This window comes from Amphiprion ocellaris, chromosome 19, assembly GCF_022539595.1.
Source record: "Amphiprion ocellaris isolate individual 3 ecotype Okinawa chromosome 19, ASM2253959v1, whole genome shotgun sequence".
Lineage (NCBI taxonomy): Eukaryota > Metazoa > Chordata > Actinopteri > Pomacentridae > Amphiprion > Amphiprion ocellaris.
This window is the reverse complement of record NC_072784.1, coordinates 26739722-26760879: the sequence shown is the minus strand read 5'-3', so window position 1 is coordinate 26760879 and position 21158 is coordinate 26739722. Positions and strand designations below refer to the sequence as shown.

The 21158-nt window shown below is 42.1% G+C and overlaps 1 protein-coding gene across 1 annotated transcript; it reads right to left on the bottom strand.

Annotated features, from left to right (window-relative positions):
• Positions 1 to 2854: 2854 nt before the first annotated feature.
• Positions 2855 to 20083, bottom strand: LOC111565381 (sphingosine kinase 1-like). The gene is made up of 5 exons (XM_023265432.3): positions 19465 to 20083; positions 12062 to 12211; positions 8512 to 8606; positions 7955 to 8070; positions 2855 to 6216 (listed from the first exon to the last, which is right to left on the bottom strand). Exons 1-5 carry the CDS (start codon positions 19889 to 19891, stop codon positions 5307 to 5309), a joined length of 1698 nt encoding a protein of 565 aa, XP_023121200.1. The 5' UTR covers positions 19892 to 20083; the 3' UTR covers positions 2855 to 5306.
• Between the last annotated feature and the right edge of the window lie 1075 nt (positions 20084 to 21158).

The window sequence follows — 21158 nt, the reverse complement described above, 5'->3', positions numbered from 1 at the left end:
TTCGTTTCCATAAACTTTACAAAAGTTGTTCTGCCGTTGTTATATTTTCCAAATGTCAAAGTCTGACTCCAAAGCACTTTGAAATAAAGATAAAATAAAGAGAATCCTTAAAACCTCCTGAGTCAAACATACTTCGCAAAGTGACAAACTAAACAAACAAGAGAGAACTCTGGATTATTGTATGAGGTTTTCTGCAGAAAAAAAAATCATCGCTTTCTTACACATTGCAACGTAACAATTTCTGACAAAACTCAAACATGGCAGCTCTCTTTAAGTCACTCCACATTATTTGGCCAGTTTTCTCCTGTTCTTTTGTCTTTGGGCCTCTTTTAAATCTCAGCTTTTTAGCTTTACTTTCACATATTTTTGGAAAACAACAATAATCAGTCTGATCGAATCATCTTAAATATCTATTAGAAGAGAACAACAACCAAGATTCTTTTTTTTTTCTATATGAATGTTTATTGATCTTTAAAAAAGAAGTCCATAAACAAAGAATTACAAGAAAATGAAAGGAAATGATGGATGCCTGGTCGTCACCAGTCAGTTCAATGAATGTAATGATGGATGTTATGGATGTTGAAGATCTAACCTCGGGCGAACACTTCCACACTTCCACTTTGTGTTTGCTTTGTACCCTGTAAATGCAGATCAGAACCTAATGCGGCCCAAAAACACTCCTTCACAAAGCTAAAATGTCACTTCATGTGGTAAAGAATTCGTTTCTCAAAGATTGTTTATTTTCTTTTTGTCTATGTGCACACCTCATTGCTGTCTTGGATAATGACTAAGGCACTTTCTAGAAAAAACGTCTTTCCTTGTTTTCACTTATAAAACTGCTAATAAGTGGCGCGCAGTTTACAAAACGGTGCCATTTCTTTTCTTTTTTCTTGTTACTAACACAAAGAGCATGACACATTCAACCATGTGGGTCTACTGCACTAAAAGCCAGTTTATATCACCACATAAAACAACCAAAATAAAAGAAAAAAAAAACATTCACCACCTATATGTAAATCATGACATTATTTTGGGCTTTTGATAATTGTGGATACAAGAGCAAGACACAATTCATTTTAAGTTAAGCATAGTGTACACGGTACAGAAAGCATAACATATTCAGCTTCTAAAAGCATTCAAAAAAATCGTTGGGCTTCTCGTAATGAGGTTTTTACGATTTCAGTTCATAGTCTGTGACGCGACTTTCTTAAATCATTTACAAAATGCCGTAACAGTAATGACAAGTTGTGTTTGTAAAAAGCTGCTGTTACATTAAAGCAGCCGGTGGAGTACAACAGTTTAACAGTATAGTACCATAAGTTAACAGTAGTGTAACAAAGATGCAGCTGTGCAAGAATCAAGTAAATTTCTCTGATGATGAGTTACAATAAGCTGGATGTTCATGAAGAATTCAGCGTCTTAAGCTCGTTGCAACACTAATCCATCCATGATCAATATTACTGTAGATGCAAAAAGCAGGTATTGCATTGTATAACATAAGGATGTAATTTCAAGATTAAAGCCTTCACTCCATGCTCAATCCAGCAGAGGGAACCCACACTCCAAATATTATCTGCAGCCATGACAAGGCATTTGCATAGCTCATCTCTACCCTCATGAGATGGACTCTGTACGTACGTTTAGTAATGTCCAGTGCACGTGGGCGGCTGCAATTTCAGAACATGAAAAAACATTCAGAGCACCTGGATAACTTCTCTGAGGATACAGTAATGGTAGAAGGTACAGTGTGTCGGACATGAGTTGTAGCTTTGACGATGGTACAGTATATGGAAATGTCTCAGAATGTAAAAATCAAGTTACAAGGAAAGAATCGGCACTGCAGTGAAGATGGAAACCCAAATTTACAGGATAAGTCAGCTTCAAGTACGTTACAGTTCAGTAAGGGACTGTACAAAAATTATTAGTCAGTGGAAAGGTAGATGGTTTTGTATTTATTTGTTTATTATTCTAATTTTCTATTTCAATCCATTCCACAAAAATCCCCGCCTTACAAAACTAAACTGCAATTTATGTTTTAAAAGAAATATTTCCTCGCTCAAGGTAAAACTATGATGTAGAAGGAAATATTCCAACAGGACACTGAGGTTCACGTCTTCTCCTTTTCACTCAATGTTTACTTTTGTTTTTCATTTGCTGTTAATTAGGTTTACACACCAAAATTATTTGGCTAGGTTTGGGAAAATATCATGGATTAAATTAAAATACAACCATTTCACAACATGCTTGAAGCTTCTCCTCTGTTTTCTGGGTTGCCAGCATGATGAGTCCCATCTCATGTAATATACCACTGGTTGTCAGAAAAGAGGTCACAACAAAGCAGTTAAATAAACTGAAAAAGATATGTTGATTAGAGATGTACAACATAATGCAGAAAAAATGTCCTTAAAGCACAACTGACAATGTAGTTTAGCTGTACAGGAATACAATATATAAAGACTGAGCTGATTTTATATTAGTTTTCACTTATAAGATGTATTAAATAAATAATATCCATGATTATAATAGCAATAATTCAAAAAAGTGCATGAGTCTTAAAGGTTCATTCCTGACATACATGCAGTGCAGCAGTTCTGTCTTCATCTTTGGGCCTTTCTTTTTCTCAGTCCAATCAACTAGCAGCTAACAGGGCTGATCTGTTGGAGGAGCACAATGATGTGCATCTTGATAAATAGTTAATATCGACTGACTAAACAATGGCTCTGCAGAAAGTCTGGTATTTTTACCAGCTAATGTTTTTTAAAAATCAGCAGAAGTACAGGAAATGTGTTGTTAGGCTGTGACATACAATACATACATACATATATATATATATATATATATATATATATATATATATATATATATATATATATATATATATATCAAATTTATGCGATTAATTTGAATTTGAGTTTGTATTATGCCTGAAACAGCTACAGTTTTTTAGTTTGTTTTTTTGTTCTTTAATACAAAGGCCGACTCACATACCTACAACTTAAGCATTCATCACGCTGATTCAAATAGCATTTTCTTTTTCCCCAGAACAATGATTGGAAAAGCAGCAGCGGTAAAGCAGTGACCAAATGTTTCCAAACATCGCAAATCCTGCAAACGAGAATCAGAATTTCTCCCACTCAGTCCTGTCACATTTGGAAAGTCTCGAAGAGTGGCAGGATTATTTTATTTAATTTCATTAATGGATGCTAATGCAAATATGCTGTGGAGCCAAAATTGCGGAACCATGTGGAAATCTGGATCCATCGTGAATTTTTTTGGCTTATTCACCAATGATCAACTCTGATTCAAATAAATGTAGCACCGATTTGCAATATGTTATTCCTCTAGATGGCTAGCCACCAGACCCCAATAATTTTTGCACAGTCCCTAAAAAAAAAACAAAAAAAAAAACTTACTTTTGCTTGCATTATGTTTTAAAAAAAATATTTGCGCTCCTAGTGGAAGCCAGTCACTTGCAGTTCCTCCACAAGCTCCAGAAAAAGCAGCAGAAAATGATGTGCGCTATCAGCTCGTTGCATTGACTGTAATGCACTCAGGATGACAGTGATGTGTTCATCAAAACCTTGAAGAGCTGATTATCAGCACTTCTTTGAACCCCATTAGCCCGTCAACATTCTCACTTTCAGCACTGCAGGTAATTTTGCATCAGCATTTGTACAGTTTACCCAACTGTTTTATTTTTTAATAATTTCTGAATAGTTTTTTAAAGTCAGAAGAGACTTAAATGAGATCATATTCCTTCCTATGCTGTGGATGAACAGTTCTGGTGCGTGACCTGAACTAAACTGGAGTGTGTGTTTACAGTATGTGTGTATAAAAGTGTGAAAAGGGGCCACTGATGATAATGCTAACATTTGCACTCTGCTCTGCTCCAGTGCACTAATGCTCATCACCACAGCACCAAACAGCCAACAACAAAAAAAAAAAAAGGCCACACAGTGGAGCAAAGCACTTGACTCCCTCTCGCTCACATTGATCGCATGACTCTCAATATGCAACGCTGACTGACCCAGTATTGAAACCCTGCTTCCTCCACTTTAGTGTGCTTCAACCAGTCTCACATGTGTTTGAAATCCACTTAAAAGCTTTCATACGATTAAAAAAAAAAAAGACTCTCTATTTAGCACACTTTTACAGATGTAAAGCTTCATATTAAGGACACATTAGGTGCTGATGGCTCGTTAACCGAGGGAGGGAGAGAGAGTACAATCTTAAGATGATGGCAAGAGGAGAGGGGATCATATGCACAGTAGCAGACCATGCACCTCCCCCTCGCTAAGTGCTGCAGAGATGCAAGGGAATGTGTGTGTGTGCATGTGTGTGTGTGTGTGTGTGTGAGAGGATCTGTGCATAAGATGAGGGGGGGATGGGGAAAAGAAAGTGTGTATATGTGCATGTGAGTGGAGGCAATTCCTACAGTTTAATGATGGCTGCAGATGAAACAGGACGGGAAATGCATTGGGCCAGCGGTGGAGGTGTAACCGCAGCGGGCCAGGTTTCTGTCTGCTTCGCCAGCAGTTCATGCATTATCAGCTGGTAGAAGTTTCCAGGAGGAGGAGGAGGAGGAGGAGGAGGGGATACTAGGACTTAACATGACAAGATCTGGTATTGTTCCAGTTTTTATATGCAAAGATTAAAGATCTGTCGATGTTAAATCCCCAGGGGATTTATATCTCCTCAGTAAGAAAGCTCCTTTTTTTTTTTTTTATTCCTAGACTGGGGGGAGGTGATGCTGTCAGAGTGGCCGCCCAGGAGCTGGATTGTCAGCCTGGTGTAGTACAGTGGGACAAGGGGCGTGGCTTCTCCAAGATACCTCCAAGGACGGGAAAATATGCTTCTCTTCACGTGTGCCGCGCTTATGAGGTCCGACAGGGGAGTGCACAATGCAGTCCTCAGCCACCGCACCGCCGAAGCTCCTCATGCACAATCTCACACATATATACACACTTGAGTTCACACAAACATACAAAAAGATCTCTCTTATGCGCACACACACACACCCACACACCCACACACACACAATCCCTCCCCGTTTCTCTAAGCCTGGACCAGCCAGCAGCAAGAACAACCATCCATGGCTTTGACCCTGAATCAAACATTGAGAGAAAGAGGGGACGTTACAAATAGGACAAGTTGGTTTTTTTGTAGAAAAATAGAGGAATTTCCAGAGGTTGATAAAATGTCTTTGGCACTTCTGAAAACACAGCATACATAAAGAAATTGACACTGAGTATAAAAGGCCAAACTACAAAGCTATGTAGCAATATAAAGATTAAGATAATCCAAGTTCATCCACATATGAGTTTGGCCAGTCCAGGGTGGATTTGCGCCTGGACGGGCCCGTACTCCACCATCTCCCCATCCACAGTGATCATGCCTTGTGGGGTGATGGGCTCCAGCCGCAGGGCCCTCACCTTTTCGTACACTAGGTGGGGGCAGCCGCAAGCTAAATGGGCGCCTTTCTCCATGGCGAGAAAGAGGCGCAGGAGGGCAGGTCGGGAGATTCCAGCTGTCACATAAAACAAATGAATCACCCCATCATCTGCCATCGCTCCAGGGACAGTCCAGAGGTCCTCAGCCAGGTGGGACTGGTAAATCGCCAGCACCAAGACAAAGTCCTCCTCCTTGACCACCGTCCAGCTCTCTGGGACTGGCTGATCCAGGCCAGGGAGCAGAGAGTCCACTGGGGCTCCGGTTTTGTTGTCGCTCTGTGTCTCAGGTCTCTTGGTGGTGATAGCGTTGTTGGAGGAGTTGGTGATTGTGTTGTGGTTGGAGTTCGTGCTGTTGCAGTTGTGACGAGCGCTCAGGTTTGGAGAGGCATTGGGGATGAGCCGACAGGGAAGGGAGGAGCAGAGCGAGGGGTGCTGAGGTGTGCAGGGTGGGTGGTTCGATCTGATGCTCCCTTTTGGATGTTTTGGCGCTTCCTTAACAGGTAGGTATGCTAACCTGCCCTGATAAACTCTGAGGGTGGCCAGACGCACCAGAGTGCCCATCAGGAAGCGGATAGCTCCAACATGGCGGTACTTCTCGCTCTCAATATCGACATCTGCCACAAAGCCCCAGGCTATGGAGAGGAAGGAGAAGAGTCGCTGCCTCGAGGCCAAATGGATCGACACCAGGTCCATGGAGCCAACCAGACCTTTGCACAGCATGAAGCCACAGCTCAATAGCAGCTCCTCATTCCACGCTGGAGGTGACCTGAGGGGTTGATACAGAAACCAAGAGCTAGAAGCAACAATACTATACTTGAACCAAATGCCAACATCAGCATGCTAACACGCACACAATCATTTCGAACACTGACAATTAGCATATACAACCATGTTCCCCATATTTGTGTAGTGTATTAGCATGGTAAAATTTACCAATAAATGCAAAGTAGGACTGATGCTCATGGTTATGTCATTAGCTGTGCAGGTATGTTGTCATAAACCAAAGTTAAGGTGGACATTAGAGTGTAAACAGAATTTAATGACAACCTATTAAATAGCTAGTCACATTTCACAACTACAAATGTCAGCTAAAGCGCATAATGTCTGAAAATGCAACCATTTTGTTAAAAACAACAACAACAACAGCAACCCTAGAAATGTTAATCTCTGACTTAACTGCTTGTTTGAGTCCAAATTTGGGCATCCCTGGAAGTGCAGCTTACCTTCTATAACTTACAGCTGTGGCTATTTCAAATCTTTAAATTTCTTTAAATGTGAAGTTTTCTAGAATGAAACAAGTTTTGAATGAACTTTCACACCACTCACAAAGATTGTACAAATGTTTTCCATCGAGGTAAAAGAGTGGATGTTGGAGCATTTTTGGGCAAAGAAAAAGCAGAAATCTACGGCATCTCCATGATTTGAAAAGCAGTTGAAAAGCATCCCAAAAAAGCTTTTAAGCGTGGTGACATTAACTTAAAAAAAGACATTGACCATGTTGGGCTATTCTTATGCAGTGGCTGTGGCTCAGGTGGTGGAGGGGGCTGCCCACGAATTGCAAAGTTGGCAGTTCCATCCATCTTCATGTCCTGAAGTGTCTTTGGGCAAGAGACTGAACCGGAAGACGCTCCTCATATGAATCTAATACCCTGCATAGCAAAGTCCTTTGTAGAACTAGCCATGGTCAGACCATATACTATTTAAAATATGGCCCCAACCACAGCTACAGCTTGTAGAAGAATATAGGTAACAATCACACAGATGAGCCAAAACATTATAATGACTTAGATATGAAGTGAATAATGCGGATTAATCTTGCAACAACAGTCACTAGTCGACCTTAGAGATGGGCAGGCAAGACTTGAGCATCTGCAACCAAACCATTATGGCCAGAAGACTGAATCAGATCAACACATGAACAACAAAACTTGTGTGTTCCTGGTCATCAGTGATTGTATCTATTGACAGGAGAGAAACCATGAACTGGTGACAGGATGTTGGAATAAGTCGGATCTGCAGAAGTTCTACAGCTTGAAGGATCTTCTGTTAAAGTGTTTAAGCTTCCAGACGTCAGTGGGCTAAGGTTGTTTTGGCGAAGACCCAACAGCTTATTAGGGAGGTAGAATGTTTCGGCTCACCTATGTTCCACTTTGCTTTTTTTGATGTTGTGCCAACAAGCAGCCAGCAGATGGAGATGATACCCTGGACAACTGCTGAGTTGTCCTGTTTCACAGCTGCACCCTCAACTATAATCACTTATAATGTGCGAGTTTTCGAAACCCATTACATCATTCCTCTGAGACTTTCATCAACCTGAAATGACCTCTAGCTGCACGGCAAAACAGTTCCAGTCTCTCCTGCCTCCTGAGGAATGATGTGCCCAGTCAGCCTTCGGTATAATTACACAGAAAGGAGATAAATTGTCTTTTTTTTTGGCTGAGGAAGGTTCATCTTTTGCACTGTTAGCCCATGCATTTAAATGACTCATTAACGGATTGACTCACTGTGAGTAGTGGTGGACGGACGCAGCCAGAGCATTGCCGGAGCCACCTGGTAGAATCCCCAGAGGGGTTTGGATGGCCTCTTGCCAATCCTCTCGATCCATCAGACCATTTATCACCTGAATAAACAAGAACAAACACAAAAATCAGAATCAGATCATGCTGCTAAACAGGAAGTAGCATCTGTGAATGAGGAAAAGCTCTGGCAAAAGATGTTTCTGTGGTAGCTACAGCTGTTCTGTGTCAGGTATTACACTGCCTGGGAACCTGAAGGCACCATGATTGAAGATTTATTAATTCTTATGCATAGTACACTGACTTAGGAATTTTTTATGTTGTCCATCATCACTGTATAAGAAGTGAAACGCATACAGAACAAAAATGAGGCTACTAATCGATGACTGTAGGTTGTTGTTAATGGAGTCTTGGTACCTGAGTGTTTTTATGATGTTTGAGAACAAATTAAATTTTTCACAGGCCTATTCTAAGAAGCGCTGAGAATAGAAACAATGCTGTGGAGGCTGATTTTTGATTGATTGACTGGGTGAAAGTCAAAGCACCTCAAATAGCAGCCCATCTCCAGACATGATAACCAGCGCATCCCACTGCGACAGGTCGGCCTTCTTCACCAGCTCCCGCGCATGGTTCTGGTGCTCTGCAGGACATGAGACAAAAACCAAAAGATAAAGCAGAAAATGTGACAAAGTGTGTGACAAATTGACAAACTGAAAAACAAGGGCAAGGGCAGAGAAAGAGACACACTCCCTTCATCGCCAGCCTCTGGGGTAGGATCAGGGAGATTAGGCCGAAAAGAGATTCAGTTTCCCTTTATCAGGCCAGACATATCACATTAGACCATCCAGTGGCCACTCAACAGCTCCAAGGCAGCTTAGCCAGCCTGCAAACATCTGTGACTGACAAATATCTGCATGTGTGTATTCGGTACGTGTGTGTGAGTTGGTTAATGCGCTGGCAGAGCAGTAAGCTATTTGTTCAGCCTAGTTTTACTGGCAGCGTCCTTGAGTAGCGGGTTCCTCTGCAGGGGGTCTCAGTGGGCTCATCCCGCCAGCATTAAAGTCTGCAGCCCTGCCAGCCGAGACTCCCTGGTGCAGTCATGTGGTTGTATGTTTGTGGAGACGGGAAACAGCTTTAAAGAGGGAGCTGGAGGATGGCAGACATGAGTCTAACAAGCACTGATTCACTGCCACCATGAGGGGAATAGTTCTTGCAGAAGTATCGATCGACACAATGAAAACTTTCCTTTCACTTTGCTCAACCTCTACCTGTCCCGGTACGCTCTCCTGGGGCTTCTCCTTCCTGGTGGTTCTCCTCCATATTGCCGCTGTTTGTTTGCTGTTTGCTGGGGAAGGCTGGAGGCGTTGATGCAGTGCTGTGTTGACAGACCGAGGCAGAGGGAGTAACTGCACTGCACGGCTGACTCAGCACTTTGCTCCGACTGATGCTTTACTTCCCAGCCACTTCCTTATTCAGGGGGTCACTGGCAAGCAGAAACATCCACCTAAACCCCGGAGACGACGGTGGTTTATGGTTTTTGACACAATACATAAATACATGCTAAAAATCTTCCAGTTTGCTCCACTTTCCTCTCGTCATGTCACCCACTGCTGCCATCTTCTGAGGTTAGCCCGGGTAAGGATTAAACTTGGTACACTGGATGCTTCATACAGTATGTAAAAGGTACATGCTGACACAAGAGGCGCCTCCATTGGTGCTTGTCCTTCCTCAGGCGAAGGCAGTGTGATATAGTCATCAAGGAGCTGCGTGTCGTTTAAATGGGCTCATCGTCACATCTGACTGTATCTGACCACACAGGGCCCTTTACTGACCCATATTCTCCTATCGTCGTTCCTCTTCTGTTCCGTGTCGACATCAGTAATTACTCTGTCTTTTTTCATCAACAGCCAGCTGCTGATCTGACCTCCCTTTAAGTCTCGGGAGTCTGCACAAAGAGCCTGCATGCACATCAGTACTCTTACCCAAATAAAAAATACAAAAAAAAAAAAAACCAGACACAAACACAGCTTCTCTCTTCTTCCTCTGCCTTTGCTGTCATGATACATCTCACTTTGAGCTGCAGCCGAGATTCAGCTGTGCACTTTCAAGTTGATACTGGAAGCCACAGCCAATTCTTACCTGTCAAAATGGAGATTCTGTAAAACAGGGTTGGGGTGGAAGGAGGGGGAAGGTAAAGACTGCATTTCAGGTGGGAATCACAGAGTAGCTTACAATATGATACTCTCTGTTGTTCACATTTGCGACTTACATTCTCCTTTTCTGTATTTTATATCTTAACTGTGTCATATATGCTGCAAAAGTTAGTTTTTTGCTCACTTTTAGTTTGAGGTAGGAGGTCGGTTTGACTTTGGAAGCTTGACAGAGAAGGCCTTATCTGGACTCTCTCACGGATGTAAATCAAAGAGCCAGTTTCAGGGAGGAAGAAAGTCTGATAGGTCCACATATACTATTCTGTGAAGCTGCAGTTTGCCTTGAAAAAAGATCTATCAAAAGGAATCAGTAAAACCCAGAAAGACTGACCCCCACGGTTTTTCCTGCTAGGAAGGGGATGAGAGGGAAAAATTCTTAAAAACATGGACTAGAATTTATATCTTCTGCTCCTGTCTTCAGATGATAGGTGTATGTTTTCTGTTGGTTTTGAAAATAATTCACTGTAATGGACACTTTCACTTTGTCATCTCACTTTTGCAGCATTTCCACAGTACTACTAAGATAAGCTACCCACAAATAGGACGGTACATGGTATTCTGAGATACTCTACACATGACATTATCGCTATTATTCAAATAGGTAGTTATACTGAGTATATTGTGTATCACAGAATATACACACACACACACACACACACACACACACACACACATATATGTATATTATAATTAGAAAAGTTGTTTTCTGTTACTAAAAAAAGTCAAATGTTTAGCAAAATAGTGCCTGTAATGTAAAATCTGTTCATTATAGAGTAATTGTTTATTAACTTTCTAAAAATATTTTAACAAAGTAGCAGTATGAAGACACGACTTTACTCCACACACACACACACACACACACACATATATACATCTCCAGGTCGATAAATCTGCCATGCTTTTAATAATGTGCAGTTGAATTAATTAGCTCCCCTCCTGTCTGTTATTTTTGAGTTTCTTCTACGTATCTGCAGGTTTGTTCACTTTATTCATTTGTTAAGCACCAACACAAGCAGTGGTGACTGATGGATGATAGAAAAAAGTAATAAAAAAGAACTGTATTTTGCATCAATATACTACCAGTCAAAAGTTTGGACACACCTTCTTATTCAATGCTTTTTATTTATTTGTATTATTTTTACGTTGTAGATTAGCACTGAAAATTAACACTTTTTTGTTTACAACATAATTCCATATGTATTTTTTGTATAGTTTTTATGTCTTCAGTATTAATCTACAATGTATAAAATACTTAAATAACAACCAGAAGGTGTGTCCAAACTTTTGGCTGGTAGCATATATCAATAATGTATCATAAGAGGAAGCAATATAATATCATGTTGTGTCTATATTTTACTGCAGCCCTAATGTGCATGAGTTATTTTTGTTTTCAGATCGTTTGGTATTTAAACCTTTCCCTTTTTTCCCAGCAGCTCCTTGGTATTCAGAGCGAGGTCATTGAGAGTCTCTGATGACAGCAACCAACACAACGCTGTTTAAGGTCACAAAAAGGCACCAGCAACTCATCCAGAATGTAGAGCAGCTGGGACGGCTGAAATGAGAATTTAATGCGTACGCGTGCCTGAGTGCCTGCAGATGTGCGTAAGTGCACACGCTCGCGTTGGCTGTGAACTCGTGGCCTTGTGAATTTGCGATCACATAAACAATGCATAATTCCTGCTGAGATTGAAAGTCGGCGCAGAGGACAGTTACACCAGCTTCAATGTGTGTGTCTATGTGTGCGTAATTGGCAAAATGAGCTAATAGTCAGATTGATCTTCCCACGATGGGGTCAAAGCTTTAATCCCTGCTGCATATGAAGGTGACCTTGGGGAGAGTGTTTGTTAAACACATGAAAAAACCATGTTTATGAGTGAATACTGACCTGTGAGGACGAGCGTGTAGGGAACAGATGCCTCCGTCAGCATGCCCTGTATGTGGCCGGTAAAGAGCTGCAGAGCCTGTCCACGCCCACTGTGAGGGTTCACCAGAATCATGGTTCTACAAGGCCGACGCACCTCTGAATACACCACACCTAAGAAAGACAGATGGAGATAGATGTGAGTGAAGACAGAAATAAAGCAAGAAGACGAGGAGTATTTTAAAGAATGTATAAGGAGCGGCTCCTCCCTCGGGGTCTCTGTGGCACATACACCGTGAGAAAAAAAAAAACATGAAACAGTAAAGTTATCGGCTGTGAGAGCATCCAGGCTGACAACGCTTCATTTTAATGCGACATGCTTCTTTCTTCAAAGAGAGAGGGCGTACAGATGCTTCTCATTCGGGATCTTACCAATTATTAATAGACGTTTGTGACATCTTGTCATCCCCGTGAGAAAAACCCTCCTGTTGCTTGTGTCTTTCAGGAGAAGGCAGGTTAATGGAGGAGCGGAAATTCATTACCCCCTTGGTTTGCAGGATTTGAACTTTTTGCTCAAGGGCATTTTCACAGGATGTATGCTTTCCATTTTCACAGGTCTGCATACGGATGATCATTTTTAGAATTAGAAAGTTCAAGGAAGACAACTGAGGGATACTGCTAATGGCCTAAAAAGCAACAAACAGTTGATATTAGGAGAGAAAAACATTCAAATTCGATGTTGTGGATTAAAAATGTTTATATTTTCTAACCCACAAGAGATCATAGGGGAAATAGTCAGTGGAATAAATGTACAAACATATGGATGATCTAGTATTGTAGTGTTTATACGTCAAAATGTCATCCAGTAAGACACTGAGCCTCCAGACTGCTCTCGATCTGACTGTAAATCTCTATCCACGTATGACATTCTGCCTAATGATTGTTATATAATGTAATGTAGATTAAATAATCTCATTGCATCAATAAGGCTATTGCAGGATTTACCATAATGAACAATACGTCCTTACAGTTCCCATTGGAATTATATACCAGACTGTTATATATTCGCTGGCTGCATGATTTTCATCTTTTAGAGTGAATTTTGGAGAGAAGCTTCCCCGTCTGGAGGTGGATTTTACAGCAGATGCCCTTGTCCTTATAAGCAGACACAGACTCGCCAGAGACCATATCAAATGAATCAGAAAGGACAGCAAATCATTCCATTTTGGGGGTTTGGACGGCAGAAACTTCAGTATCAATTTCTGTCATAAATATTAGGCTGCAGATGATGCTGACTTCGGTATGAGGCAGACAAAAATTTCTAGCAGGCATAAAATGTGATGGATGTTTAAATTGAACCTCTTATTCAGTCAGTTCCTCTCTCTAGATATCTGTCACCGTTAAGCTTTAGTGTTGACAAAGCAAGCGCTGTAGGCATCCTTGTTTTGTCTCACTAACATCTGTGTACTTTTTCCTCTCGCCGGTTCGCAGCCTCCGTTTCCATCACTGTGACCTGCGCAGCTCCGCCGTCCTCGCTGCCACCCTCCACTTCATTTAGCCTGTGATGATGTGACACAGCGGAGGTACAAAAATATCTCAAAGACAGAGGTGTGAACCCGCCAGGAAGAGTGAGGCGAGAGTGCAAAAACACACAGGCACATGCCAAACTCTGCCTCCATTCACCCACACAGGGTTACCATTGTTTTTTACTTGTATCGGAGCACAATGTGGCTTTCAGACACAAAACGTCCTCGCTACACTTCCAGAATACAGTGGAAACTGGCTTCTGACAATAAAAGAGCTTCAGAATCAGGTTTTGCACTCAAGTGCGCTGAGCTGAATAACATCCCCTTAACAAACCCACAGATGCCCTTGAAAAGGTCAAAGCTGAAATCCGGGTTGCTTAAAAACAAACACCTTTGGCATTTCGGACACTGGAATAGGCTGAGTGACCCCTAAATTAGAGAAACAGAGGAGGCGGAGTAATTTTCTTATAGCATGAGTGTGGTTCAATGCCTCTAAATCGCTTCTCCACGCATCCATTTTTTTTTAAGTGAATAATGAATAGTAAAGTGAAAAAAGACACAGTAGTTCAGTATCATGCAGCAAATTCAAACATGTACTTCTACTGTGACATGAACTTACTTATCATGCAAGGGAATACTTATTAATTAGGTTGCATTAAATAACTTAGAGAACAAGAATTCTGTCAAATTCCCCACCTCAGATTATTATATGTTGTTAGCATGAAGACAATGTAATGTGATCTAATGTAAATAGTACACAAGCCATGCAAGTGGCTCTTTGGCCTAAATACAAACCTCAACATGCTAAAATACTGCGACAATGCTAACATGGACTAAACAAAAGCTAAAGCTGAGTCTGATTGGGGTGTTACTAGTTGTGCAGACATTTTGTCTATACCCAAAGTAATGGATGGATTTAAACTCTGAATTGAAAATAGTATGACATGAAAAAAACAATGGACTGCCATGGTGGTCATATTTAACTTTATGGCATTTTATTCAAAAACTGTTGAGATATTTCATGTAAAACCACAAATATCAACTTCATGGTGGTACTAGAATCACATGATCACCAAAATATATGTTTCATTCTCTTGGGACCATAAATGTCTCTATAAAACTTTATGATCCAACTAACAGCAACAGAGTGAGCTGCTGAGTGTCGTGGCTACAGAAATCGCCAATTTTGCAGTACCTGACTCCTCCGAACTCGAGATTAATCCAAAAATGAGCAAAGAGGTGGCGTGAGAATGAGCTAAGAAGGACCCTGCACACATCTCTGGATCATGAACTGTCTTTTGATGGAACCCACCCGTCACTCAGAGCGGCCATACCTTTAAATATGCATAACTTTAGTCCTTAATACAATTTAAATGGGTGAGTTACATAAAAATGAACCTCCATACATTTGAACATGACCAGGGAAATTAACTATAGGCATCAAAATTGCTTTTCATACCAGGCTGGAAACATGTATATTTCTGCTGTAACACTGACCTAAACATGGGGGTGTATGAGGACTGATGCATTTATCTTTTTGGAGGCCGCCTCCAATGGCCATTTAAGGAACTGCAGTGTTTTTGTATTAGCATTCTTCAGCACTGCTTGCTGGTTGTACTCAACTTCTGGTCTACAGATAGCAACATTCACTTAAAAGAAAGATGAGTTAGGGGTTTTGTAATGTTTCTTCCTTTTATCTGATAATTATCATTGTTTGGTCCCTAACTGGCCCCTGGACTCCTGTAACTTTGCAAAAGTGCCCCCCCCAAGAAAAACAAGTTGAGTATCGCTGTCCTCGAGCCACATGCTGCGAATGTGACTGAAATCAGGGTCAGGGTTGAATGCATTCACACAGCAAGTTATACAAACAAAACAGTAATAAAACAGCTTTGTAATAAATCCTGGCCTCGTTAAGTGACTGAGAGATGTTTTTTAATTTAGTCTATCAAAAGTGATAATAAATGAGGGGGACAATATATTAAAACCACATCCCCACATAGTGCAATAAAATCCAACAGCACTGCGATCGTACGGGTAAAACAAAAATGACCTATTTGCACAGTTTTAACTAAAACGGCACATTCTAACCTTCATGACAACAGGATTTAATGCAGCCGACCTGACAAACTGCCCACTCAGTCTAAATAAATGACACATTTGGTTGCAAGATGTGAAAGAACAAATGCTATCAAATTTGTTCATGCTTATTACTCTGCAAAGGAACGTGGCGGAGTTACGTGACGATTGCCGTTGGTTTGTCTGTTTGTCTGTCTGTCCGTTTGCAACATGACTCAAAAACGGACTAACTGCTTTGGATGAAATTTTAAGGGAATGTCAGAAATGACACAAGGACCAAGTGAATAGATTTTGGCAGTGATGCAGCTTATTGTCTGGACCCACAGATTTGTTAAAGATTTTTGGATCGTTGCGAGATAACGGCATGGCGTCACTGAAATTATGACAAGTGAACACTAAGTCAGCTGCTTGCTGACGATCACATGACTGCGATCCTACTACAAATCGACCACAAATTTTTTAAAGATTTCATCCGTAGGAAATCATATTACAACAGCCCACAGCAGTCTGGACCTCTTTAAGAAAGACACGGGGGTCATCTACCGCATGCTGGGAATGGACCCGAGCCACGTGCCAGACAACCCAGAGCGCTTCCGAGAATGGGCCGTCGTGTTTGGTGACGGGAAAATCAGCAGCGGACGACACTACTGGGAGGTGACGGTGAAGAAGTCTCAAGACTTAGGCCTTGGTGAAATAGTGCGCTCTCTGAGTGCTTTTCTGTTTATTTTGTGATGTTTGTTATATGTTGAGGTTACAAGCAGAAAATGCATCTGTTTGCACTATGACGCAGCACATAGCACATACAGGCCATAGTTGAAATGATTTTCCATCTCCATCATTTTTCAGTTTACCAATACCAAGCCCTGTCACTGGAAACAATTTCTTCCCACACATTCATCCTGCCCAGTGGTGATTTGTGTGTGTGTGTGTGTGTGTGTGTGTGTGTGTGTGCGTGCGTGCGTGCGTGCGTGCGTGTGTGAGCTAGAGTCAGTGTGAGATGTGAAGTCTGATACCTGCAGGCGAATCCTGCCCATCACACCGGCAAGCAAACTTTGGGCTGCAGTGTGTGTATTTCACAGTTACAAGTGGGAAAACGCACACACAGGCGGCGAGGCGACAGGCAGACGGGTTATGACAATGTGTCAGCGCTAACAAGTGCTGCGATGACAGAGCTGATTTACCATCTCATTGCCACAAGTGAATCACTATGCAAATGCTTTCTAAACAGGCATTCAATGCACAGTCAGTATCCCATCCTGCAGCAGAAGCACAGGTGGGATTTGTTAAAACATGACATAAAAATAATTTTAAAAAAGACTCTTGGAGTGGGAACAAATATGCGGGATATTTAGTGAAAGCGTTCTTATTCAGGAGCAGAACTATATTCAGAATGCAAACAAGCTGCATTCCGAGGCCGGGTGAGTGTTTGCTGGGTAGGAGGGGAAGGAAGAGCAGGGAGTATAAACACCACTGCCCACTGAGGTAGCATCAGATGGTGGGGGGAGAGAGGGGAGAAAGGAGAGGGTGGGCCGCTGACAGGCCATCACAGCCGTGTGTCACAGACCAGAAGACGAAAGCTCCGGGGGGACCGAGATGCTGGCCGGGGTGAGAGGTCGACTGGCGACGCATTTTAACTCACGGCTGCAGCTCAGCCTCAGGGGAGATCACACTCTGACAGACACACCTGACCCCGAGGCTGTCGAAAACTAGTCTGTGGGAGCCGAACATACCACAACTCTTCCCCCTTTTTTTGCACAACTTGTTACCCCGGCACATGCACATCTCACACTCGCACTAGATCTGCTTATTTGCACTTCTTTTACTGGGTCAGACGCAGACCCAGATTTTGGGAGAAATCAAAACAATCCTCGATGCCACTGTAACAGAAACGGGATCAAAAATACGAAACTCTATGATGCATAAATGTGTAAATGTTTAATCTTCAACCAGCAGAAAAAGGATACAGCAATAGCAAAAAAAAGAGGAGGCAGCCACTCGCAAGAAAAGTCAAATCAAGTCACCATCATCTCTTTGCTCTGCATGCAATCTCACTGTGGATCTTGGAAGCAGCAGGACTGTATCATAGCGCTTCATTATTTACAGCCCATTCATTCCGATGAACCCGTCAGTGAGGGTATGAGACTAGATTTCAACACACAAACTAAATTAGGAGGGCTACATCCTCACTGTAAACTACACCTGCACATATTTCATTTCATGCTTAATCACTTTTTCCTGCGTCACCATGATAGCTCTCCACCTAAATACCAATCTTGTGCAGCAATTGCACTTTTAATCCAACCTTTCCATCTGCAATCCCAGATGAGATGGCATGCAATTAACTTAGGAGGGGTAAACACACAGCGAGGGATTAGCGAATCACACTGACTTTCATACATCCTCTATGACAAGGCAGTAAAGCGGCCGCATCTATTAGCACAACATTACTCATTTAAAGCACATAATATATTCCGTTAAATGCTGTATTATTGGCTTTTGCCTGGATCTGGGATGCTAAAACAAGCTTATAAATTAATGATATGATTACATCGTCTCTGAGATGCAGTTCATTAGTATGTGTGACTGAATTTCAGCCCCATCCTCAAGCTCTTTGATGAGTCCAGTGAGGAGGGAATGACGGGTAGGCCGCCCAGTTACCTCTCAGGTTACCATCTGCCTGCCATAAAGACCTGAAAGTCAGAGTCCTGCTGGCTGCAGACCAGAGGGAGGCTGGATGCCGGGTCTCTCTCCCTGTGTTTGCTGTGTACACCTGGAGGCAGCTACCAGGAGGGTGACCTCATTCCTCATCCCCACTGCTAACACTTGCCTCCATCTTTGGCAGCCAACATTCCAAATTAGTCACTGCCAAGTCAAATATCCGCTTCTCCCTTCAATGCACCGACTGCTCAAGAATGCACGGCTTGCTTTATATTTTAAGCAGTTAAATATTTCTGTATGAAGCAGCGGATATTACCTGACCTGACACACAGAGAAGAGCCGGGGTTTTGCAACCAGAATCCTCGTTCTGCTTTGTCTCAGCAAGTATTTGTCCCCAGATGAGTGGCAATTAGTCGCACAAACACTTCTCATCTTGTGTTCGTGTTAATCACTCTGTCACTGTATACCAGGATAGAAGCTAATGAGACTGGAAGACAAAGGAACTTGAGGACAGTGCATTTTAAACAGAGCGAGACATGATGAGACCTAATTAGACGAGGCTGCCGCGAAGCAGGATGAAAAACAGACGCTGTTTTGATGTGATGCTTCCACCCATCAACAATAAACTCTCAGTGGGAATTTACTGAGCAGAAATAATGAAGCCTGAGCAGCAGCTACACTGTCTGCTGACAGAGGATCAGTTGAAAAATCTAAGTAGTTAAGTGATCATTTTCAGCAGTGTGTGCGTGTGTGTGGACTTTTAACAGGCTGCACATCCAGGATCATCACTGATTCACACTGTGCATGAATGAGAGCTGCTGTTGGCAGGCAGCTCACCTTTTGCCTCTCACAGCAGGTAGAGCAGGTTACTGAGAGCAGATGGAATGTGTCTCCTTCTCTGCCAAACCTGTTTCTGCCGTTAAGAGGATGTAGACTACTATTGAGGGATCATATATCAGCCTATCTATGCAGGTTGGCAACTTTAAAGCTCAGTTTGCAAGACTTTTGTCACACGAAGTTAAAAGTGCAACACTGTGCGACTCCATCCAGAGCCTTTCTGAAGACTTTTAACATTAAAATCATGTGTCTCATTTTGCTACACAGGCCCGTATTGTTCTGAATATAAAGTTTCATGCGTTCGCTCCATGTGTTCCCTGCTGTGCTCACCGTCTCTCCGGGGCGCCTGCAGCACCGAGGCATCCCTGATGGCATGAGCCCACCTCTCAGCCTCCTGGAGGTTCTGGAGCGGGTCCTGGACCAGCGCGACCCGAAAGCACTGCTCCACTCTCTGCCGGGTCACTCCTGCGCTCATCCAGCGCCTCTTGAACGGGTAGAAATAGGCGGTGAAGTACGCGCCGACGTCCGCGCTGTCCGGCCCTCTGTACGCACGGCAGCCGATACAGTCGGTCAACTTAAAAACCACCTTAGTCCGGCCGGGTGACGAGGAGATCCTTTGGATGGTCAGGGCGCTCTCCGTTAAGCTCACCGAGTACCGGACCCTGTCGTTGAGCGTGTCGGTGAACTCCCCGTACAACACGCCCACGAAGCCGTTCCGCTGGCGGGATGGGTCCGGATCAGAGGCGCCTTTCTCCATCCCGGACGGAGAGTGCGACGCGTCCCGGAGGCCGGTGTGCGGATGGCGGTGCGGCGCAGACTGTAAACCGAGCTGCCTGCTGTGGGACCCTTTAAGCGGAACAACAGGAGCTTGGCTGGTTCAGAGTCTCTCCCTAGTGACTGGAAGAGGAACGGCAGTGATGGAGCAGGAGGAGACCGTCCTGCATCCAACCTGCGTCTTTTGGAAACACTTTCTGCGTTTGTCTTTACGCACTCTGAAAAGTAATTCAACGGACTTATTCCCACCTCTTAATTAAATGCAGGGCGGCAAGAAAAAAAAATTAGAATGACATAGACTGGAATTTGTTTATTTCCATTGCACAGTCCACAACGAAATTACGCAACAACCTTGTCAGTGCATTTACACAATCAACAGAATTAAAGTAGAAAAAGAATTCTGAATATATAAAAATACAGGAAAATATTCTATGTACAAGTGTAATTTATGATGATATTGATATAGCTTAATGCGGTAGGGATACCTCATTTAGTGTATTAAGATCACTATAAAAACGTTAATGTAGCTGAACTTCTGAATATTGCCCACTGCTGAACATTAACCAAAATGTCATGGTTTAAAGTAGAGCAACGTGTACATTCAAGGTGCAATATAAAATATACATTGGGAATAAAATGTATATAAGTGTGTATATGTACAGGTTTAGTATATGCCCTGCATATAAATAAAAAGTATATAGAATAAAAGTTGCAAGAAAGTTTCCATATTAAAATAATTTACTGATTGAGATCACCTTCTATGGGTTGGGTTGACATAATAATGCCTGTAATTGCATCAATTTGATAATGTGACTAATTTAAACTCAGATCTCCCTGTTAATTTAAAACTAGACTCAAATTGAGACACCTAAATGAAATGGGCTCAATAACTAAATCAATAGAATTTTGAGTCCCTCACCCGACCTACTTAACATGACACCTTTCAAATCTTCGGATATGTTTGGTTCTCCATGTATTCTGCTATAGAGTTTTAATTTTTTAATTAGTCAGGTAATTTGTTAGAGTATATAATACTGTAGCTTTAGGATCTTAATTTGTTAATGGGTAATTTGTATGACATAAAATATTGTACTCCAGTAAATTTACATATCAAATATCACTATACGGTTTTAACCTTAAGATTTAAACTTGTTAAGCTAAATTCTCGTGATTTTTTTTTTAAATGGAAGGAACTTTGGCATAATAGATGTTGTTTTAAACGTGACTTAACAACTAACTTGACAATATTA